At 47.0% G+C, this 24,680-nt stretch overlaps 1 protein-coding gene across 4 annotated transcripts; it reads left to right on the top strand.

Annotated features, from left to right (window-relative positions):
• The first annotated feature begins 9,906 nt into the window (after positions 1–9,906).
• On the top strand, positions 9,907–22,562 carry MARCO (macrophage receptor with collagenous structure). Of its 4 annotated transcripts, none has more exons than XM_075757147.1 (15): positions 9,907–10,195; positions 12,172–12,273; positions 12,665–12,895; positions 13,309–13,344; positions 14,614–14,658; positions 15,024–15,131; positions 16,336–16,443; positions 16,564–16,608; positions 17,176–17,274; positions 17,370–17,423; positions 18,345–18,389; positions 18,538–18,645; positions 19,910–19,951; positions 20,305–20,481; positions 20,828–22,562. In XM_075757147.1, exons 1-15 carry the CDS (start codon positions 10,015–10,017, stop codon positions 20,956–20,958), a joined length of 1,512 nt encoding a protein of 503 aa, XP_075613262.1. In that variant the 5' UTR covers positions 9,907–10,014; the 3' UTR covers positions 20,959–22,562. The 4 variants fall into 4 exon arrangements, with proteins under 4 accessions (XP_075613262.1, XP_075613263.1, XP_010298263.1 ...); XM_075757148.1 differs by having other exon boundaries at positions 9,927–10,195; positions 12,722–12,895; XM_010299961.2 differs by lacking the exon at positions 9,907–10,195 and adding an exon at positions 10,881–11,106.
• Positions 22,563–24,680: the final 2,118 nt, after the last annotated feature.

The following is a 24,680-nucleotide window of genomic DNA, read 5'->3' as shown; positions in this document are numbered from 1 at the left end:
TTTGTTGTTTTGGGTTGGGTTTTTTTTTTCAGAATATTGTGTATTTTTAAAAGTAATTATATTTTTAAAAATAATTTTGCATTTGGAGATTTGTGAGAGTTGGGAGGTATAATTGAGCCTTTCACCAGGGAAAATAAAGACAGGAGAGCAGGAGTATGTGCCTGGGATAGGTCAAACTTCCCAGAGGTGTTGAAGTTTCCTGGCATTTTTCCCCTCACTGTCCACATAATCCTGCCTGGTGGCAATACAGCAGCCAGTCCTCCCTGCACTGGCTCCAGGATGGTGACAGGGAAGAACTGGTGCGGAGGCAAAAGGGTAGCTGGTGCTGTAAAGGGAAAAACCTTGTGAAGAACTATAATCAAATTAGCATTTAAAGAGAAGGAAATCAGCTTGTGAAAGGAAGAAAACAGTTCTGCACTCTCTAAGAGTAAAATCAGGACTTCCCTGCCACAGCTTCTCTCTCGAGGGTTGCATCTCCAGCACCTCCGCTTGCACTGGGATGCTGAGACATGTTGATATATGTGCTCTGAACAGCTGCGAGGCAGACACAGCCTGCTAGACTGTGAGAATAAAAGAGGGGATTTGTCCCCTCCTATTTGTTCTATGCAACATATCATAATTAAGTAACGTGAGCTTGCTGCCAGCCTGGGGCACTGCCACAGGACCGGGATGTGTTTATTTCCTGGGACAGGAGATATTTCTACATGGTTGGTTTTGGGTTTTCTTTGGGAGGGTGACAAATGAACCTCAAAGCATCAAAGGCACATATTGGTACACTGAGAACCTGAACTTTGAGTGGGGGCTACACAATGCAACACCCACTGTGAGCTGCCAACTGCTGTCCCCTTCCCGTGCCGGGTCAGTGGTGTGCTGGAGAGCTTTCCAGGGATATCATTCACATGCCAACAAGCATTAGGACTTACCCTTGCTGAAGACTTTGTCTGTGCCAAACCAGACAAAAGACCCCATCTCTCGCCCCACTGCCTGTGTTGGTACCAAGGGACAGAGCTGAGAGCCAGGCACAGTGTGGGTCCTCTCTCCTCCTGCTACCAGCTGCTCAGGCTCATCCCCAGCTAGAGGCTGCTTGCAGACCACCAAGGAAGATCTTGTTGGCATGATATATCCTTTCCTGGTAAGGCCATGCCACTGGAGACATCATATCAGACTTTGCATGTACCAATTTAAGATTTTTCTTGCCAGCAGAGCTATATCATCTCAACTAACAATGTTGCTAGGCTGACAAAACACTATCTAAACCAAAAATTTTCTTGGCTGAGCTTTCCTTGAGGAGGTGCAATAGTTTTTTGCTCTCCAGCCAGCTTATCTCCACCAGAAACATGCTGCACTATAGACCAAGCCCTACTGCTATTACAAAAGGCAGCCAACTTAGACCAGTGCCTAACTTTCCATCTGCTTCTTATTAGTCTGGATCTTCACGTTCTCAAGCTGGAGGATGAAATCTATAACCTTGATCTACTTTCTTTTCATTTTACTTTAGGATTTTGGTTTTCTTCTTGACGGTCTGGTGGAAAAGTTTTGGGACAAATTCACAAAGGTCACTTTTAATCCAGAGCTTCAGGTTGCCTATGTAGGGAAAGCAGCGGACAGTTAAAGAAAAATGTACACCCAAGTCTCTATGTAGAGTTGAGGTCCCCCCTGGATCTTATTTGTCAAATATCTGGCCCTTGGCTGGTTGAGGAAATGAACTCTGAAGGTGAGATGACATTCGGAAACGAGCTCATTGCTGCTTTGATCATTTTTTTGCTTAATGATATGAGCTACCGGACTGTCTCTCTCCATAAAAGAGCACCTTTCTTTAGCTTGCTCTGACAGACTAACGTATAATGCATTTATTTCTGGCACGCACATTTATTGGCATGTTGACAACTTTTTTAATATTCTTCCCACCTCAGGCCACTCCATCAATCCACTGTCCTTAAGCAGGGACTTTTTAATGCACCACAAAAGCAAAGTCAGGTTAATTTTTTTTCTTTAACTAAAGCAGGGCCATCTCTCCCAGGTTTCCTTAGCCCTATACAAAGGTTCATGCCAAGCCAATCTGAATTCCCTTTCAAAACTCATACTGTGTTTAATGGGAAAGGTATGATTTCATAAGCAGATCTGTGCAAGACTGATGTTGTGCAGACAAAATCCTATAATGATTAACATGTGCCACCTTGGTCCAATTCACTCAGCTATGCACTTACATCGCAGTGAAAACTGCTTACCAGCTTGCTCGCTTGGTGCAATTTAATTAAAGAAATTAGGGCAGCCAGAAACCCACTGCAATTGTCACATGTTTTTTTGACATCGGGATCTCTAATTTTTCACGTCTTTCTAATGTTTTTGGCAAGGAGAGAGTCTCGAAGCCTCATCCCGAGGTCTCTGCAAATCCCTTTCAGATGTGGCTGGGAGGGGAGCGGGAGCCAGGCTGCCTGGCTCGGCTTCCCACCAGCTGGGCTGACCTCTCTTATCAACCCTTGCCCAGCCCAGCGCTGGCAACCATGCCAAGCCCCACACACGCACCCAGCCCCTTGTTTTCAGCCATGAAATGTGGGTGTTGGGTCAGCCAGGGCTCCTGTCAGACCCTCACCAAGGAGGAAGAGTTGTCTGAGGCACCGGCCGCGTCCTTCGGTGGCCCCAAAGCTGTCAAGGAGGTGGCTTTGAGGAGCACCAAGGAGGACTTTGGGGACCACCACAGCTCCAAGGATCTTCTAGTCAATGTCCTCCAGGAGTCCTGCCCTATCGACTGCAACGGCAGGCACAGAAATGCTCTGCATTGGCACCATGACTGCCGCTCCTCTCATGGCTCTCCCCGGTCCTGCCTGACCTGAAGCCCACTGACGTCTCCCAAAAACTGCCATTTGACCCCAACACCCTCTGAGTGAGGCCCTAAATCTGCACACACCTTGGGAAGGTTAAACAACCTACAGTGTGAACGTTTTCACCATCTCAGCTCATTCAAACACAACGGTGAATGTAAATCAGTGACTTCCATGTAGAATTTCTCAATGCCATCAAGAGTGCTGTATTGAATTAAAGATATCTGACTCATTAATAAAAGCAAATAATGACAAGCAGATCTTATTATTTTATTGGGCTAGAGTTAAATATTTGACCGATAATGAAAACCTATTTCTAACTGATTTCTCCCTTTCCTCCTCAGTCTGTTTCTTTTAAAGTACATATACATGTGTGGTTTCAGTGTTTGTTTTTGCTTAAATTGTGCCTTCTGCCAGGTTCCCTGGTGGTTAGGACAGAAGGAATTTATTAAGAGGCATACTTCTTTTATTTCAGTGATTACCATCTCTGTATTGAAACAGCCTTCAATGGCACTTGGTTATTCTTCGCTCTACCACTACCACCCATCACCATTGCTGTATGGATCTGTCTCCCAAGGCAACACGTAGGGGACACGCAGATGCTGTGGCATCTGAAGCCCTTTTGAACAGGTTTCTGTCAAAACTCTGCTCGAACACCCATAGGCGTGCAAGAACGGCAGTACTCCTGAATTAACGGTGTCAAAGGCTCCAGCTGCTCTGCCCAAGTCTTGTGGGTCTTTAACTCTTACGCAAATGTGAGAGTCCTAGAGACCTGCTGCTTTCAGTTACTTCTGAAAAAAAAAAAAAATCAGTTTAATGGGAAAGGTTGGAATTAGACAAGAGTCAGAGCCGTGGGGCAAATTCTACTTTTATTCATCAAAACACTTCAGCTCTGCTTGATCTGTCATTGCCAGCGTAGCAGGAGGAAGGGAATTCCCAGCTAGTTCCTCAAAGAAGCTGTGTGTTGGTTATGAAAAGAAGCACAGAAGCCTGAAGGCCAGTACAAAAGAATATTTTCCCTAGAAAGACTTGCCTGCACCTCGGGCAAGTTAGCCACTAGCAAGATCTGAGCATTGTGTAATTCTCCAGACATTTGGACATTGGCACTCAGTTTCTTAGAAAGGAATGAAGCACCTGAAAGCATGCAAAGACACAGTAATTTGCTTTGCTCTTTTGATACCAGCTTGAGTCATTCCTGCTACTAGCATTAGCCCATTTTGTGAGATGCTCAGAGGAGAACATCCAGCCAGGGCTTTGCTTTTGTTTCTGCATGGGAAAGAAGCATCGAAGACACTACCTTTTCATGCACAGTAGCAAATGTGAACTTTGAGAAGCACCAGCCTGCCACTGGCAGGTGAGAAGGCAAGTCCAAATGTTTCACAAACACTCCACCCATGATGCAGGGCGAGCTTTACTGATGGCCCCAGACACACCAACCCGTGCCCAGCGCCACAGGACTGACGCGCTAAGCCAGCAGCACCCACGGCACCATCCTCTCCCAGTCCCTCGTCACTTTGATGAGGATCCCTGCTCTGCCCCGACGGATGCTTCACTCCACTCTTGCATCCCTCACCCGGGATAATTACTAAGGCAAACACCTTTACGCTGAGAAATAGTGGAGAATCAAAAGAATTAATTAAGAATCAGTTATCACTGCTAAAGACAATAATGGAGAAGCAGCAATCAGTTATCAGCCCTAATTAAAGGAAAACAACCCATACTGATCTAAAGGCGAGATCTGTGGGGAGCAATGCGCTGATCACAAACTGGCTGCAGTTTCTTGTAGGTGCCTTGGAGGATGGCAATAAAGCTACCAGTAAAGTGTCTTTTCCTTTTTTGTCACTTTTTTTCCCCATGTGCTGATGCTGGGGGTTTCACACCCAAGCTTATAATTTCCTAGCAGGAGATTGAGCAAGCTCAGTCCCGCGTGGCTGTGACTGGCAAGAGGAAAGTCACTGAGAGGGAATCGAGGATTTTTGCAGAGCTGTGCCAAGCAGATGGGAGCAGCGCGGTCATGTCAGCACCCAGAGAAGCTGCACAGGAGGACAGCAAAGGGACGTGAGAAAAGAGGGCAGGTGATGAAGGAAGGAAATTCAAGGGAAAAAGCCATGACTTTGGGTCTCAGAAACACCCAGTGTCACCATAGCAATTACGGGAGATGATTTGAACAGCAGGGCTGGTCGTTGCTCTCTAGGGACAGCAGAAGACAGAGGCAGGGGAGTCTGAAGCAATTTCAGGGGCTGAGCTTTAAAGCCTAGCACTGCACACATGTTTTACAGGGCAGTTGCTTTGAGTTAATTCTGTATGGACTGCTGTCAGTGATGGTTTCAAGTCTGTGTATATAGCTGCTCACACACATGTTTGCTCTCCACATTCATTGAGTAAGGGGCACGGGGTGGTTACAGGTTAATGGATTTTCAAGCTGAAGTGTTTGCCAGTAGCATTCAGGACATGGAAATTTGGGCCAGAAACCTTATCAGAGACAAACCATCCTGCGACATCCTTCAGCGGAAGCCCAAGTATTAGCTCCTTAATTTGTTTACCCTGCGATAAATCCAGAGTAACGCATTGATGTGCGGGCAATTAATTGGGATGTACCCCAGTGCAAGGACAATATTCGATAATAAACCTCTTTAGGAATGTCCTTCTGAATGATCTTCTGACTAGCTTAATATCTAAAACTACAGCAACCCTGAACCTCACATAATCCCAGATATTTTCCTTAAAAAAGGAGGAAATGAGGGTGGGTTGAGGACCTTCCTGCCTGCATGGGTTGCTTGTAGGGCTCACACCTGGGCAGAGGGGACCACAGCAGTACTTGCAGCATAATTTAACGTGGCTGATAGCTGCTTAGCAAATCTAAAATGACCCTGGGATTTTAAAAGCCCAAGGGATGGAGGAAAGTGAGGACGTGGCTACAGTGTGATCTGTTCTTAGAGAAGTCTTTTTGGCCTTGTTGAACGCGTGGATCACAGCAAAGAGGAGCATTAGGGAGCAGCTGATCTCTCCCTACAGCATCGAGCTGCTACGTGCAGAGCAAGCCCTGGGAGATGCCTCCCTCCAGCTGTAATTGTGCTGTTTATAGCAGACATTAACAGACCTAACCCGTTCTTTGTGTGGCTGGTTTTTGCACATCTCCTTATCCTTCCTGTTTCTAAGCTGGTTTGGGATACATCCAGTCTCTGGGATGAGCTCTGACCTGAATAGGGACAACTGTCTTCGAGGTGAGGAGCAAGACACTGTACGGAAAACAGAGCTGCCTGTCAGGAGCGGCTGTGTTGCAAAACATATTTTTTGGCTTTGAGGGTGGCCTGCTTAGCCAACCCTGACTATTTCACCATGCTGCGGAGGCTGCCCTGGTATTAATTCACCTCAAAGGACAGGTTGAAGTCATTAAAATATTTTGCAGGTGGTTCCTTGAATTCATGGTGCAGCTGGATCCAGCCTAAAGGGGGGGGGAAAAAGAAAAGGAGGAGAAGAGGTGAGTTCTGATGAAACACAAATTAACATAACTCATAGAAGGGAAAGAAAATCTGTTTTCAATCTCTACAACAAAGACAAGCAACACATCAAGCTAGAAAGGAGAAATGTCAGCCAGGCAGCGCTGGGGATTTTATTGCTTTAGCACAAGTGCTTCTCCGCGGTCCCAGGAGTGCCCAGGTGCTACTGCAGCAGCTGGACCCCCCGAGCACGGCTCTGGGCACGCAGGCACATGGGGGTCTTCACAATAAGGCCTCTGCTCCCATACGAGTCCAGGCTCAAGCTTTGTTTTAATGCCCTGACACAAATCACGGTTGTTTAGATCTTGCGTGTTGGCCTCAGTCTCTCTTCTGCGTGGAAACTCTCCAAGTACCACATTATTTCTTGCCCTTAGAGCTGGATTCATTTTTTTTGAGGGCGTGCTGACCAGAGCTGAGCTGGGCAGTCAGTGGGACACTCACAAGGGAGACCCCAGACCTGGCACCTCCATGAGCTGCTGGTGGGCAGATCACTCACAACCTGCTTCAGCATCCCCTGAATTCAGCAGTGCCTCTCAATGTCCATGGACATCAAGTCCTTGGTCCTTCCTCGGGGAGAACAAGACACTTTAGCACACACACCACCACACTGGAGAGCTCTACTGGGTCTGACTGGGATGGAGGTAACATTCTGCACAGCAGCCTGTATGGTGTTGTGCTTTGAATTTGTGGCTAAAACAGTGTTGATTACACACTGATGCTTTGGCTATTGGTGAGCAACGTCAAGGTTGTGAATAGGCTGGGGTGAGCAAGAACCCGGAGGGGGACACAGCCGAGGCAGCTGACCCAAACAGTCCACGGCGATATTCCACACCATATGACATCAAGCTAAGAAACAGTAAAAGTTCAAGGGAAGAAGGAGGAAGGGGAGTTGTTTGTGGTTAGGTCATTTGTCAGCCCAAACAACCGCCATGCGTGTAGAAGCCCTGCTTCCCAGGATGTGGCTGCTTATCTGCCTGATGATGGGAAGTAGAGAATTAATTCCTCTTTCTGCTTTGCTCGCAAGTGCAGCTTTTGTTTTCCTTATTAAGCTGTCATCATATCACCCACGAGTCTTCTCACCTTCCTTCTATTTTCTCCCCATCCTTTGGGAGACTGAGTGAGAAGCTGGGTAGGTGTTTGCCTTGGTCAATCCAGCACAAGAGCTGACCAGTGTGTCAAAATTCACCAACCTTGTTCATTCCAAAAGGAGAAAAAGAGTGAAATATCAGGTAAAATAGGCGGAAAAAACCCCCAAACAAACAAGTTAGTTTACAACAAACCTACAACTGCAGAAGCAATTGTACAGTTCTAGTCACTGATGGCTTTGTGGTGTGCTTCTATTAGCTGTGTCCCAGGTCAAACCATGGCTACTTGTTTCTGTGGAGAGCAGTGTGGTCTGTGGGCAGGATTACTTTTTGGTTTTTTGAAGCCCATCTGCAGATACATGAGTGCAGGTGTTGGAATAAGGGGTAGACTGTCACCTTTTCTGGCTGCCACTCTCACTTCAGACTAGTGGCAACGGCAGAAATGGTGGAGGTTGCCGCCCTGGCTTACCCAACAGGGGACCTGTTTGCGCTGTAAACTCTTCTCTTCCTCGTCCTTGGAGGGGCACCAAAGCTCCCTGAATTCCAGTCATTTATGCCTAAGGCAGTCTGCAATCAAGTAGACAAGTTTGGAAACATTACCATAAGATAAATCGAGAAACATCTCTGAGCTAGGATATCTTCTCATTTGGGAAACCCCCCCCTACTTTAAAAATTCACAAATTCAGTTTTTTCAGGAACAATGCTTGTCCTGAAGAGGCTAACATCTGTCCAAGCTCCCTGGCAGAACCACTGCTGGGAAGGGCCATGTTTAGCTAAGGCCATGTTGAAATTTGGCGTTACATCTCTTCGCTCTGCCATGAGCTTTTGGTCGTGGCAAATGCCTGCAGCTGACAAGAGCAGTGAAAGGAGATGCGAAAAGCAGCGGGGATGCCCAGGGACCATTCCCTCCCTCAGCAGTTACCCACAGGCCCGTGACCTTGAGGAAGCTGTGATCTGTTTATAAAACTTGGTTCAGATGGCATGCACCTTTGCAATGAGAGCATGAGGAGGACGTTCTGCCTGGCATGAGCCACCAACATCACAGCACGGGAAGGAAAGGGCCAGGATGAGCCAGAGGACTTCAGGCACTTCCCCAAGATGTTGGCAGAGCATTTCAGGGGAGGCAGGAAGAGCAGCAGGAGGGAGAGGGGCCAGGGCTTCCAAGCAGAGGGCCTGGAGGGTAAGGCTGATGGCCCAGCAGACGTGCCCCATAACGTGCTGGAAACTGCTGTTCTATTAATAATCACATTGTTTCAGCAAACTCTCAACCTAGGGAGACTGCACTGAATCAGCAGTTTCTTTTCTTTTTTTCTTTCTTGATTTAGTAACCCTGATTGCACAATCAGAGTCAATCTACTGCTACAGTAGGTGATGGTGCAGTGAGAAATGAAAGACAGCAGAAAGCAGGGTGGGGGCAGCAGCAGCCAGCGCACCCAAAGGCTGAGCAAGCATGTCACTACATGTTCTCTGATGTCCGTGGCATGGCTGAGAGCCCCGGCGCCACATGCACAGGGAAATCTTTGTTTACAAAGGCTGACATCTGTATGGAAACACACCATGATGCTCCCAGACAGCCAGATGCTCACCTGGCTGATGGCAATGTGGCAGCACGTGGAGCTGCACGGGGCTACATCAACTAGAAATAAAGGCAGAATTAAGTTCGACCAGCTGGGTAGGGAACCACAGCTGGAGGGCCAAGTTGGGTGGAATCATGACTTTGCTGTTGACCTTCTCAAAATAGCTAAGTGGAGAATTGGACTTTGAACCCTGAAGCAGCACAGATCAGGGCTGTCAAAATCGAGGGTCTCTACTGCTTCTTTTGCACCCATGCCACCTGGGCCATTGAGAATGGCATGACCATGAGAGGTGCGAAAACACACCCCTGAGCTTCTTTCTCAGGGAAGGAGGGCACAAAGATCTTATTCCACCTGTTGCCTTGTAGAAGGGCTTTTGAAAACTACAGCTGTCAGCATCTTTTTAATATTTTTGAAGTAAAATGGATATGCCTAGAAGTGTTGTTAAAAGCGTCTCTGCTGTAAATCTGCTCTCTGTGTGCACCTGAACCACATTCACCCCTATAAACATCCACTTGGCAACACAAGTGTTATCACGCTCAGCTCATCACCCAGCCCAGCAAGAGTAGGTGGCATCAGGCTTGCACAGAGTGGTCAGCTGAACTGCCCAAACCATTAGAAACGGGCTGGATATGAGCCCTTACCCCAGTCGGGAGGTGATGCCATGAAGGGAGGGGATGCACAGGTAGTTACGATGGCTCAGCTGATCGGCAGTAACTTCTCGAGCTATCCTAATTCAAGGAGGTATCTGAGACTTTCATAATAAACTAAAGTATCCCAATTCCTTCATAGTTTGTACAGAATATATGATAATGGAGGACTCCTCTTCCTCCCTGCTGGTGCTAAACCAAGTCACAGCTGCACAAGTACGTTTGAAAGGAGAACACAGAAGTGGATTTAAAAATCCCCACATATTTTTGGTTTAAGCCTTTAAGAGATCAGGTGCAGAACAGAGAGCTTCATTCTGCACTGGGCCATCACGGTGTGGATTTCCAGCTCATGTGTACCTGAACCTTACGCCGCATTTTCTTCCATGGCCATGCAAAACAGCGAGGACCCAGCAGCCCCGTGGATGAGCACAGACCTACAGCCTGGAAGAAGACCATGTGATGGGGACTTCCCTGTCCCTCGGAGAGGGCAGCACGTGGCAGCGGCAGCATGGGTGTGGAGGGCTCTGCCCAGCACCTACCGACGGCTCTCGCCTGCGGGCTTGGGTGAGTCACTTCACTTTGTGAAATCAAAATCAACCTCAGCACAAATGAAGATGCCAAAACACCAAATGCCACAGAGAGGTCTGCAGGGGTGGGTTCTACAGAACGTAAGCAAAGAAGTGGTGAGGTGGTAGGAATTGTGTCTATGGGTGTGGAAAACGGGTCAGGGAGAAAGCAGGGGATGGAGAGAGTCTCGGCAAGGAGACGGCAAGTCTCTCTTCTTCATTACCTCCCAAACCCATTTGGGCTTCAGCATCCCCTACCCCACCATCATTTGCTTGTCTTTCAACTCCTCCTGATTCTTTCCTTCCTTCCACTTTGGTCATGCACCATCACTAAATCGTCATCTTGGTGCAAGTTAATGTGCTTTTCGCTACCATGCAGTGTTTCACCTCCCCTCCCAGGGGACAGACCTCTAAGCTAACTTTGAAACTGAGGTCTTCTTGGCTACATAAGGAGGTTTAACTTGTGTTAGGAGCACAATGGCCACCTCCTGCCCAACCCCACTAAAGTGCAGAGATGTTGAATAACTCAAAGTTGAACCTCTTGCAGGATCCTGCCTAAGGCTTTGGACACAGTGTCCCCAAATGAGCACACAAGAGCAGCTGAACATCTTAGCTGTGGGATTTTTTGAGGAACTGTTTGAATTACCACATCAGTGTTCTCACAAGTCTATAAAAACTGAGCAGATAGGAAAAGCATATCAGAAAGCATATCAAATCAGGAGGCAGATAGGAAGTCCCTTCAGTTCTTTCTTGTCCATAGTCTGACAAGGCTTTAAGTTAGCCACAAGAAATTTGTCATGACCATTAAAGACAAATGGGAAGATGGAAATTCAAGTGATATGAACACTTTCAGTATTTCAGACAAGATTGGGTTTGCCTCAGCTGCTACTACAACCTTTCAGATAAGTGGTAAGGTTTCTTTTTATTAAATGGTTTGATATGGATTTCATCTGGTCTATGAAGAAAGCAGGGCATAGAAATGAAATATTGTATATATACTGCATATTAAATGCTTTTTACAGTGATTTTGCTACTAAATTAACTGACCATTTAAAAAGAGAAGTATGTGAAATTGTCCTTTCTAGCCCAAAGCTGATGCTGAGGATCAGAAAAAAAATAGTTCTTTTCCTGTTTTAGAAAATGCTTAATTTCACTGGGCAAAACTTTCATGTCTTAATAGTTAAGATACTGAAATCACCAGATCCAATAAAAAATGTAAATTTATGAATTTTTAGCTGAGTATAAATACTTTACTGCTGACTAAACCATTCTATTGTAAAACTAATTAAATCATTGTACCCTTTTAAAGCTAAGACTTTAAACTCCTGATTACACTACTTTGAAAAAAACTCAATTAATGGTAACTTACTGAATGTCTGAAGTAGTTATTAATGCTTTTGCAATACTTTTTTCTCTCTAAAGGCCAAAATTTGACAAAAAGTACTTTATTTCTTTTACACTCGCTGGTGACAATTTATTTTAAATGTTATGACTCGTTTTAATTTGTTCTGCAGCTTAGTTTATTATTGATTTTTCATTTGTTTTGATGTATACATGCTTCGCAGTGGGAATCGCATGTATGCGGCACTCTGGATGGAGAGGGTATGTGCTTTGAGCAACCCTCTTTGAATGACAGCCTGGGACAACTAAAAGCACTGGAAACAGGGAATTTATTCATGCAGAAAGGGCAGACCCACCACATTCATACTGTTACAGGCTGGATTAAGTCTTGATGGAAGTGAGCTGGTTAATTTGGTGTGGGAAGAGACGGTCAAGTGTGAGTTGTAGTGCAAAGCCCACATGAGAGGAAGGCACCCTGCCTTGCCTGCAGGACCTGGCAGTCTTGCAGAGGAACCGCACCGCTCCCCGTCACTGCTAATTTATTGTGGCCAAGCCTGAAATGGCTGGAAGTGAGCAGAGTTTGTAGCGGGAGAGATATGAGAGGATGTCTACCCTACTTCTGTTGGTTTTTAGAGCCTCGAATCCAAAGAAAGCCATCCACATGCTGTGCTCGGGCAGCTCTCGGCATCTACCTGCTGCTACTGACGGCTGGCCAGGGGCTGCTGGTGTACAAAGGTAACGTTGCAACCTTATTGTGAGCTTGACATCAAAAGACAGCTTTGCTGGGTGCTCTCAGGGGGAATGGGCGAGCAGGGATGAGAAGGCAGATAGGAAACCTCTGAGGGAGCACAGACACTCCTCCGTGCACTGCAAGTCAAAGCAGTCGCTGCAGGAAACCATCCCCCTCCACCCCATATATGTGCTTTGCATTTGCACAAGCGCTCCTGGCTGCACTCCTGGCTGCAGCAGGGACCGGCACGTGAAAACCACCTCCTCGGGTCAAACAGTGGTGGTGTTTAACCCCAGGTGTCCTCCACAGATGCTGAGGAGCTGCTCTGCTGAACACGCATTTCCCAGGCAGATCGGGCAGGGAATATTCACTGCCATGGGCCTTTTGTTTCCTCAGTGTTTAAGATGCAGAGAGAGATAATGAAATTTCAAGAACAAAATACCTCCTATATAGAAGAGATTCTGGAAAGCTCCTTTGCCAACAAACTGCTTTTGGAGAGAAGCTCTACAGGGAAGTACGTGGGACGTGAAGAAAACTGGAGGAGAAACTTAGAAGAGGAAATCACCATAATTAAAAGCAGCAATGCAAAGCTGATGATACTGATGAACAACATCACTCGTTTTGCAGGTATGGCTCCATTTCTCCATGCTGGCTGTACAGTGGTTCCTCTCCACCACTGGCAAAGCTGAGCCAAAAACCTAGTTCAGATGAAAAAATAGTTAGGGCAAGATTTGGTCTTCCCATCAGTTAGTGATGCCCCAGTGTCCAGGGTTGGGTGCTGGCTCCGGATGCCTTGCCTGAGGAGCTGGATACACCTGGAGAAGCTGGAGCACAGCCCCGTGCAGCCCCCATGGATCCCACTGCAGCTGCACACGTAGCTCTGGGCTGCTCTCCCCTCCTGTAACTTGTAGACTTTGGCTCCAGGTGCCCTCCAAAAGGATGGTGTCTTCAGCCCAGACCTCAAGCCTATCAACCCTGTACTGGTATGCCCCTCAATGAGTGCTGACTACTGAAAAATATCCATTAAAAATTTATTTCAGGGCCTCCTGGACGCAAAGGAGATCCTGGTCCACCAGGTATGTTGGTAAATGAGCCATAAGCAACCTTTCCTCTTTTCCTCTTTCTCTTTTTTCCCCTAAAATACCTGAAGTGAGGATTTGGGATTTCAGTCTCTAGACTCAGATCCTACCTAATGTGCAGACACCCAGTACCGTGGCCATGAGACCTGCTGCACATTTTGACTGATCCTCTGAGAGCCACGGCTTGCCAAGTGCTCCCACAGAGGGCAGTGACCACCATGGAGGAGCATTTTGGCTCTACTTCCTCAGTGCTACCCCACCAGAAAAGCTCAGGGGTGATGGAGGAACTGTACCTGGTCATTAGCTGCAATTACTATCCCAAATCCCCTTGTAAGACAGGACAGGACCAGTGAGGGGGATGAATCATCTACACAGAGTTGATGTGCATCCCACAACCAGTGGATAGCTGAGCTTTCTGTCCCAGACATAGCAGGTCCTGCTGCCTAACTCGCTCCAAGACAACTCAAGGAGACCTCTCTAATCCCTGCTCTAGAGGGCCCCAGCTGAACAGTGTGTGGAATAAAGAGTGACAGATTTGGGACCTTGCCCACCCTGTCTGGGGAAACAACCACACAGACTTGGGAATGAGCTGGGTGCAAGCAATCCCCTCCACAGTTATGCATAAGATGCTGCCCTGGGTACCTGGGGGTTTTGGGTGGAAGTACACCCACTGCAGGAGATAAATGTCTCCAGACTGTAAGGATGCAGCAAGTCCTGATCTAATGTTGGCTCCACTTCATGCAGAGGTTGGACTAGGCAATGTCCAGAGACACCAGAGTTGTTATGATCCTATAATGATGATCTAAGATGCAACCTTTGTTATGTCAGGTCTGTATCTCATCCATCCCTAGTTCTTGGCTACACTGACGAGCTTTTCTGAAGAAAAAAAAATTAATGCATTTTTAAAAAATAATGTTTTCATATCTTCCTGGCTGCACTTGCAGCATTGAAAGAGCACATCCCACCAAGCACTGTTATTATACATCAGAGCCCAATAGTTCAGTGCATTTTCCAGAAAGATTTCCTCAAAGGTCCCCACAAGTTGGGCTTGGCTGGAGGACAGCTGGTCCCTGCCCAGCCATGCACTCAGCTGAGCTCCACGGACTTTACTCAGAGGGTTATGCTGGTCCCTGCCAGCTGAAGATTGGCCTCAGTGGTGACCGAAGGCACGTGCATAAAGGATGATTAAAAAATTCACCTCTTCTTCTTGGCCATTACTGCAAATAGATGATGTGTGTCAGCTGATATATGTATTTTACGTCTCAGGGCTACAGGGACCACCGGGGAGAAAGGGAGAACAAGGAATCCAAGGTAAGGCTTTTTTGACATCTGAATTACTTCTGTGGATGAACATAAAGTGTCTTTATGGATGATTTTATGGGCAATCTTCTCCTCAGTCAAGGTGTAAGTTAGTAGGAACGTCATTGGATTTGAAGGAAATAAGCCTATGTAAAACTAATGTGAACAAAAGCAAAACTTAGCTGGAAAAATTCTTACTGTAACAGTAAACGTGCACTGGTCACAGTGGTCTATTGCCCACTGTCCCCAGCACCACTCTGAAGTCCACAGAGGGCAGAGCCTGGCTCATGCCCAGAGCTGAGCTGGGTGGCCTGTTGTTGGTGTTCACTAGACACGACACCCGATGAAGCATCAGAAAAGTGGTGGTGTTGTTGCAGGCATGCATGGACTGCAGGGCGCGAAGGGGAGTAAAGGAGATACTGGTCCTGCTGGCCCGAGTGGTGAACCAGGAGCGAGAGGAGAAAAAGGAGAGATGGGGCTTGCAGGTAAGACTTCTTCACTATCTCAACATTTTTAGGATTCTCTCATGTATTTCTGTTCATAGGTCAAATATTTCATAAAAATCCAGCTTGCCAATCAATGAGGGAGCTGGATGAACAGGACACTTGCCCTGATCTGCAGGGATTTCATTTCATGCCATGCTCCAGCAAAGCTCACAAAGGAGGGCTGGGGAAGAGGACGTGCAAAATGTTGACTCTGCACCATGGAAGTCTCTTTATAGAGCGACCTTTATCTAATGAAAGCCACAGGTATTCAATTATCAGCCTATGCCAGGTTAAAGCAGCGATGTTTGCAGTAGGATTTTCATGGTATTAAATAATACAATATAATTTATATTCACAAGCATGTGGATGTTAGTCCTCACTATAGTAAAACTTATTTCTGAGAATTTTATATCCTAGATAAGCCTGACTTTTGTATATCTGAAGTAGAAGAATTATGCACTGTGTTTCTCCTGTGTAACGTGAATTAGTGGGTATCTCCTGGAGAGCTGTTTTTCAGTGGTCTCACAAGTGCTGCACCCAGAGAGGAAAAGACGAAAGCGGGACAGCAAAAGAAAGCAGATGTGTATGGTGCAGACTGGGGAGGACGGTTGGACAGGTTGATTAGAGTTTCCTCAGATCTTCCACCAGATCCTACGTGCTCCAGTGTGCTCATTAGCACAAGTTGCTCCAGAAGAGAAAAGTGAAAGTAGGAATACAGAAAGACAAGGACTTTGGGATAATTCTGGAGCAGAAAGATGAAGGAGATGTCAGTCTTTAAATGAGGAACTTTAAAGTAATTCAGCTGTTTTGGAGCATGCTGATCACCTGTTCAGAGAAGAGAAGGCTAAGGGGAGATGTGGCAATTCCCTGGAAGGGGTAGGAATAGTTTGGGGAACAGACCGGGTCTATCCCTAGTGGTAGGGATAGTTTGAGGAATAGACTGGGCAGGTGTCATGGCACCACTGCAGGACTTTAACAGCACGTCAGACAAACATCTGGCCAGACAGTCTGGCAGACCTGGAGTTGGCTCAGACAGACTTTTGAGGTGCCATCCAGCCCTGTCCTCCTACAGCTTTATGGGAATGCCACTGAACAGTAAAAGCAGGTGTGAGGCCAAGCTCTGCTACTGGTGCAGCTAAACGGAGGTGCTCCACTGACTGCAGACACAATTTAATTTATACATGTGTGCTGTGCTGTTTCATAGGTCTTCAAGGACCGAAAGGCGAAATGGGCAGGAAGGGAGACCCCGGGCTCCATGGACCCATGGGTCCTCAGGGACAGAAGGGAGACCCAGGACAGCCAGGTTTCAATGGTAAGTGCAGAGGACACAGCACAGCCCACCATTCAGCACATGCATGCCGTGGTGGAGGGCTGCCCTAGCTGAAGCATTTGGGTAAGTCTCACTAGCACTGATGCTAGGATGTTCTTACAGGTATCAAGGGGGAGCCTGGACATCCTGGGCAGAAAGGAGAGCCAGGTAAGCGGTATAGAAGGTGCAGTTTCTTCTAGAGATATGAGACCGATCTCTTTTAGATGGTGCTTCATGACAAGGAAAACTGCAGCCAGGCTAGATCCCAGCATGGGTAAGAGAAGATGATGATTAGATGAAGAAATCATACCAATGTTTTGCAAACCCATTCCGCAGCCTTGGCTGTCTCATCTGGACCCCACTCACAGTGCAGCAGAATGAGAGGGAAAGAAAAGTCCTCTACCATGGAGGGCCATGTCCTCCTTCCTGACATGTGTCCACACACAAGGGCAGAAATTGGCTGCTCTTTTAGGAAAGCACTTGTGCCTCTCAAGGCTGACAGTCTGCAAGGACCTGGGTCCATACAGCCTTTCACTCCAGACCATCACTCACTGCACCGCTAAGATCAGTGCTGCCAGGGAAGGATTGCAGTTTGGAGAGACCCAGCGTTTGTTTTGCCCTCATGGAGTCAACTCAATCCGCACAGTGCAGAAGCTGGTGATTGAGCTATCATTCTTTTTTCTCCTTCATATGCTGTGTTGCATTTCACATGTGCTGCTTTTGCTCAACCTCAAGGCATCACCGGACAACTGGGACCCATGGGAGTTCCTGGCCTCGATGGCAGACCTGGTCAGAAAGGGGAGAAGGGGAATCCTGGACCCAGTGGTAATCCAGGTACAGCGCTACCCAAACCTGTAACTCATTGACCTCCTACTCTGGCCTCACTTTGTGTGATGGCTTCACCCTTACTGATTTATTTTTAATTTTAGGAACACCAGGCACTGCAGGACTCAGAGGTGAAAAGGGAGAGAGAGGAGAAATAGGTAAAGGAGAATAAAACAGGTTTGAGGTCAACAACAGGCGTTATGCAGACACTGGAAAGGGATCTGCAACAGCAAGGAGATTTGTTGAGTCCTGTTCTTGGAGCTCCAAAGCATCCCAGGATGCCATGGTGGGCCTGGGCCTCTGCCAGACTGCTGGGGGGGGGTGGGAGCTACTCACTGGAGGGGTTGTTTCAACCGTCTGCAACGTGCATGAGGAGGTGATGTTGCCTGCATTTTTTTACAAGTAGAAAACACACAAACAAAGCAGCAGTTTTAAGATGAACCAAACAATCACGTCCCTACCCTGGAGCTAAAGACAAATTTTACAGACTGTAAATTTGATGGGGAAGGTTATTCACTAGCGAGCGTCTGTCCTGGCATCCTCTGTAGCACTGCAGGAAGAGATATCTTCAGAGGCCAACTTGGACCGCATAACTTAGGTCTTTTCTTTGACTGAAGAAGGCCACCTTTCTGTCCCAGGCACTCAAATGATAGGGTGACGTTCTGAGGTACAGGCCTATTCTGGTGTATTTCTTTTGAATCAACCTTTTTAACCTTGAATTTATATAGTGCATGCAACCTTTTGTCTCCATCAGGAGGTGACAAAAGTCCAAGTGCTTCACCCTTCTGCATTCATTGATACCTGGATGATATATGTCTGATGAACCTAAATTTACGTGTCTAGTCTCTCTATACAGTCATTAAAGACCTGACTGGAGTGTGGTCTATCGCATCAGTGGAGTTTAGGATATGAAACAAATGACCAGAAATAAGACACCCACTTCAGAAATAGAAGCCTATAGTGTAGATAGCTAAACTAGACGCATTGAAATCTATCATAAATATTAGTTTGCCTAAGCTTTTAAAAATGTGTAGATATGTGTCTTATAAATTTTTGTTTGTTTGTTTTGATGATCTTAGGTTTTCCAGGGCAAAAGGGAACAAAGGGAGACCAGGGCCTGCCAGGTAAACCCTTGTTTGACAGCATGACTTATTCTGATGATGCAAAGCACTTTAAATGACATGTTCCACTTCTCTGCCTCAATGTGAAATGCTCATCACACTCTTTCCTTGGGAAGAGACAAAGGCAATGATGTTCTTGCTTTCCACTCAGGCATCCAAGGTATAACTGGTGAAAAAGGAAGCAAGGGTGATTATGGCAGTCGTGGTCAAAAAGGAGAACCGGGACTAAAAGGCACAAAGGGAGACCGCGGATTCACTGGTAAGGCTGTTTGCCACGGGGTCTGTGAAGCTGATGTTCATTTGAGTTTGGGATTATACGTCACAGACCGGCACAAGCTGCTCTGGGGCATGTTTACAGAGCATGTTTGGAGGAACTCAACAGACAGGTCAGTCTTCTCAGAAAATGGATGTGCAGAGTGTCACATTTACACCTTGGGAGCTGTGCTAAAAGACATGCAAATAAACAGATACATTAGATTTTATCAAATGCCCAATCTCACAGAAAACCGGAACAATCCATGCTCCTCTTTGCTTTGTACAGAGACGTCTTGCAGGATACTATGACATGACAGGCAGGAGCACAGAACCAGAAACACCAGGGCTATTTAACTATGCCTCTGTAATTATAGGACACAAAACCAGACAGTTCAAAAGTCATTACAGCGACTCCCCATTCTTATTCCACTCTCTTCCAATCACAGAATGCTTCCAAAAACCCTAAGACCTGTAGTAAAGGAAAAAACAAACAACCCCCTCCCCCCCCAAAAAAAGCAGTTACAACAGGCCATGGGAAGCAACCAGTGCTCCAATGCTTTTCCTTTTATTGTTCACACATAACAGTATGACAGTTCTCGGAAATAAAATAAACTAGATCCTATGTGGGACTCCTCCATGCACTCCTCTTCTGGAACTTTGTCTCTGGAGGAGGGGAAAAGTGTAACTGGGGTGACCCCAGGTTAGGGACCGCTCTCTGGGTGGATCTCATATCCTGGTCCCCAGAAGGAGACAGCAATATGTGCTTTGTGGACGTAGCTTTTGGGGGAAGAGCTCATTGGGTTTTTTCAAACACCCCTGCTCTCAAGGCCAAGATGCTACACAGAAATGTGAAGGACTGTTGGCAGTGGCCTTCTGCTGTCCCGTGGCAGCACCTGGCCAGCAAACCCCATGATGGAGATCTTCCTCCGAGTACTTTGGGAGATACCACACCTGCTTCTGGAGAGCCCAAAGGCTATCAGAGATGTCATTTTACAGGTAGTAAAGGGAACAAGATACATTTCCCACAAGTGAGTGGATGGGCTTTTGCAAGTGGCCCCTTTCTTGGGTCACATGTAAGAAAGACTTTGCTGTATGTTATCCTACTTCTCTTGCTACATTTCTTTTACATACTCTTAGTCACTTTGGGGGGTCCATTCCACAAGGGGACCAAGGCCTCATACTTGACTCACCCAATTAATCAGAAAAAGTTAATAACTGGATTTTCTTCCAAACAGCTGTCAAATATTTGTTTTTTAAATTTGGAACAGGTTCCCCAGGAACGAAAGGGAGCAAAGGTGAAAAGGGAGAAGGTACTGCACTTTTATTTCTTCTTCTCTCACTTGCCTTCTGGCATCAAAGCTACCTGACATCGGGACCATTGTGCCCCCTGTGCACACTGGTTAACCTGCAGCACAGCTACCAAAATCAAGGGGTCCATGTGCTGAGCTGCAGCCTGGTGTCTCCAGACCCAGGAGAGGACCCTAAGTTGTTCAGATTTGAACTACCAGTAACTTCTGGTAGCTTCTGGTCCCACTCTTGCTACAGCTGTGGAGATGGGAACATTCACCCAGTTTGGGTGGTCACTGCTTCCACCTTTCAATGTGCTTTTTTCCTCATGCCTGTATGACCAATACAGTTATTTTCTTCTCCTCTGACGTTTCAGGCAACTTCAATCATTTTATTCGAATTGCAGAAGGGGGAAGGAGGGGCCGTGTGGAAATCTTTTACCAAGGGTCCTGGGGAACAATATGTGATGATGGCTGGGGCAACCAAGATGGCAGTGTGGTTTGCCGAATGCTGGGATACAGCCGTGTGGTCTCCACCTTCACAGCAAGACCAGGTGAGTCCACAACAGCCTTCCACCTGCCCAGGCAGAGGGGTGCGTTAGCTGCCTGGCATGGGAGGTTACACACACCCAGAAAGCACCACAGCAAAGTCCTCTACACGAGCAGCAGGAGAGCAAAGAGTATCTCGTCAAAGGGGTAGCTTGTTCCCCTTCAGATGAGGGAGCTGCACATCAAGTGCTGCTTGAACTGTGCTCAAAGGCTTGATTTCCAGCAAGCCAACCATGCAACCCAACATATGCCTGCTTTCCACAGGGGTCTCTTTAGAAAAAAATGCATATTCCTTTTTCTTTTGTCCAACAGTTTTTTTGTTTATTTCTTTCTTTCATTTGTCTTCCAAAGGCACTGGACAAATTTGGCTTGATGATGTGAATTGCAGCGGGAATGAATATTCAATTTTTGACTGTCCAAAGCCCAAGTGGGGTGTGAACAACTGCTCCCACAACGAGGACGCTGGGGTGGAGTGCGCTTGATGGGACACAGAAGCTGCCATGGGAGCTGCTGCCCCCCTCTGCTCTCTACAGGGCTCTTGATCATAACATGAACCCAATTTCATCAGGCTGTACTTATAGTCTCTTTATCAGGTCATAAAAATATTGACAGAGAAAGCTGAATTTTCCATAAATCAATAATGGTTGCAAGACCCACAGGTAACCTGAAACATCCCATCTGTCATGAAACAACTGGAGCTCAGGCACATGAGCCACTTCACAGCTTTTTCAGCTACCTAACAGCTCATCCGCAGTAGCTCACACATGTGTGACCTCTATGTCCACAGTGGAGGAGAGATGGTCCACTTTAGCTTAACTGCAGAAAGAGAGAACAGGATAAGCGTGCAGAAACAGGCAGCTACTGCAGCTCAGCTGGCTAGTCCATCTTCATCACAGTACAATTGTGAATCTGAGCCTAAACCCCCCCAGTGAAGTGCATACACCCAAGACAGGAGATGCTCAGATATCATATGTGGGATTCAAATATAAATGTTCTCCAGAAATGATCCTGATCACAGGTTAAAGTGCAAAAATAAGTGCTTGGGATCTAGGTGCTGCACTGTCCCGGTTTAGCACAGACCTTGACCTTGGCCAAGTCTTCTGCCTTGTCTGTCAGTGTTTCCTAACCTGTCTCTGGCAGCAACACCCCTTACCTTATCTGGTGTATAAAGCTAAGCGTTTCATACCTTTAGAAATTACATGCTCCAGTAAAGCAAAGGGATGAAAAATAAAAGCAATAGTGGGGAAGTATCAGCTAATTAAAATTCCAGAGCAAAAATGCAGACCCTAAACCAAAGTCTTCTACCTTAATTGAAAATCTTAGGTGTCTGAGATAATAACTGAAAGGTTTCTCTTTCTTAAGACATAAGTCTTCCCCTTTTCCACCAGCACTGGGCATTCAGCAGGTAACAAAAAGCCTGTCTACATGTAGCTTTGCACAACACAACAATCTGCTTTTCTTTCATTTTATTTCAAATGTCAGAAATACATGTAAGCAACCCCACATCTCTGCCTTAATGTGAGTCATACTTGCATTTGTCTACACAGCTTTGAAACTTGTTTTTAGTGCTTAGAAATTCAGATATAATTGGAAAAACTGAGCAGTGCTGGCAAGAGCAGCAGGTGATGGGCCATCCAGGACCTCAGGAAAGAAGTCTGGAAAACCCTAAGAGTTTTCCAGTATCCACTCTGATGCCTTTGACAGCAGGAAAAGGAAGAGAGCCACTTACCACTCCTGGTTCTGGTTTAGAGGAGGCAAGGAGCTCCTGCCACAAACCATGGGAGAAACCTGATGAATGACAACTATTTCAGAGCTGGTGGAAAAGCACAGTGTCTCATGTTCATGAGAAGAGACAAAAACTTTCTCTTCTGGTAGGGACCCCCACCAGCATGCTGAGTACTGGCACTTGGGCTAACACAACTTTCTGCAGGGCTTCCATGGACAGTGCTGAGCCTGCACAGGTTTCCTTCATTTTTTTTTTTGTTTTTTTTTTTTTGTTTTTTTTTTTCTTTTTTTTTTTCTTTTTTTGCATGGCAGTATGTAAATAAAGCATTTTCACTGTTAGGAAATAAAGGATTTACAAGTTATATTCATGTCTTGATACATCAACAGGTGCTGCTTACACTCTCATTTTCTCACTTTCCTTGCTAATGGAGTATGTTCCTCACCATTTTTCAGGCTAAATGTTGAGACATTTGATTTTTTCATCAGGAAAAACTGCCATAGAAGGGAAAGTCACCATGTCCGCAGTGGTGATCCTTTGGTTGGACTTAAATCCCCATAAATCTCCTTTTTGGAGAATGGGCATCCAGAAAATAGCAGTCATTTCAGGACTAAGGTCAGGACACTAGGGGTTGGATCTGCATGCCTAGGGCAAAGGATACCATAGTCCAGCTTGTCTGCTCCTAAGCACAGTAGGAACAGGTTGAACCCAAGCTACAGTTAACAGTGTGACCAGAAACCAGAGCATGACATGCTTAACCTACTCCCCTGCCACCTCTTCACCTCGCAGTGCAGATGTAAGATTTGCAAAATCTGGAGTCAGAGGGATTTCCTAGCAGCCCGGGAGAGACCATGCTGACACTGAAGAATGCAGTGCCAAGTACAAAAAATATCATTTATCTTGCAGGGACTAAAGGAGGAAGGAGGTTGTGGGTGATGGAGGGAGCGCCTATGCTTAAGGACTCCCGGGGAGCCCTGTGGAAGGGCTCGAGGTGGCTCAGGCATGCACACAACTGGGCTGATAGCTGCAGGGACAACCACTGCTGAATGGGAATGGGCCAAAGCATGCAGCTGCCTGCAGCATTGGCATAGCCCCCTCTGTTTAGCAGGGATGCAAGAACCAGTAGAGAAATGCCCACACCAGTACAGTTCATTCTGGTCTGGGAAGGGAAACAGGGGACTCAGGACCAGGACATGTGTTAATATTACTGTGCTGGCAAAACCAGAGCTTGGCAGGGACACAAATGCTGCCTTCATAAAACTACTCTGTGTGCCTGGTCAGGAGAGGGAAGCCCAGCCAGCTGGGAAGAGAGCTGCAGGCACAAAGCTCACACAGGAATTAGAAACGCCACCTTTTCTGCCTGCTAAAGCAGAGCATGTCTGAACTGCAAGAGAAGAACCAAGCCCAGTGCAGGGTGTTCCATGTGCAAGAAATAGCATCCATTGGAGGGGACCACTGTGGCCAACTTGTGGAGCCTGTGATTTCACACTCCCTAGCTATGTCAGTCCTGACAGAGCTTCTTGGAGAGCGTTGTCCAGCTGTGAATAAACAGCAGAGGATGCCAGATGGTGGCAGCACAATTTACATCTGATCTTCTGTCCAAACCAGGGTGAAACCAGAAAGAAGTCACTAATGTGGTCATTGAAGCAGGAAGAAATTCTTCCCAGTTCCCATAAGAGGTAGATAAGCCAAAGGAGTCGTGGAGGCTGGGAGGCTGTTAGGGGCTGCAGGCTCACTTCCTGCAAGAGCCAGAAATAAAATTTTGAAGTTCAACTTTAGCAGATGCAGATGTTCACTCTAAATTCCACACTTTCAATCCAAATGGCAGCTATCTGTGGCAGCTCCCCACCTGATATAAGTTGCCATACTCACTGCTATGTTGTGTTTCGGCGGAGGTAAGAAAAGCCCTGATTTAATTCCAAAAAGCAACAAAGCCCCCTGATTTCTTTCAGAACAACTGAAAAAAAAAAAAACAAACCACAACCTAGCATGGGGACAGCCGGGCCCAAATTATCCTGATATCAATTCTTGTGTCAAATAAACGTTTCCCAGCGAGGGCAACGGCTGGACATACAGCCAACGGGGATGCCACCGGTGCGGTGGGACCTGCGGGATGAGCCCCGGGTACGTCCCCAGCAACCCCACAGTGCTGAACTACCGGGGCCTCCCCACTGCGATCTCCACGGACGGCGTGTTATTTATTAAAAATGCTCCTTCCCGACACTAAGGGGAGCTCAAGGGCCGCCACCCGCTCCGCGACCGCCGCGCCGGGAGCTCCGCGGCGCAGCCTGGCCCGGCCCGGCCCGACCCGGGGGGTGCCCGTCGCCGGCAGCGCTCCCGCTGCCCCTGCCGTGCCGTGCCGTGCCGTGCCGGGAAGGCTGCGGTTCCAACAGTGCGTCTCTCTTTCCTGCCGCTTTCTCCCACGGAGAACCGTGGCTCCTGCGCATCCCGGGAGCGGGAGGGCGGCGGCGGCCGGGGGGT

This window comes from Balearica regulorum, chromosome 6, assembly GCF_011004875.1.
Source record: "Balearica regulorum gibbericeps isolate bBalReg1 chromosome 6, bBalReg1.pri, whole genome shotgun sequence".
Lineage (NCBI taxonomy): Eukaryota > Metazoa > Chordata > Aves > Gruiformes > Gruidae > Balearica > Balearica regulorum.
This window is presented reverse-complemented; position numbering and strand designations above follow the sequence as displayed.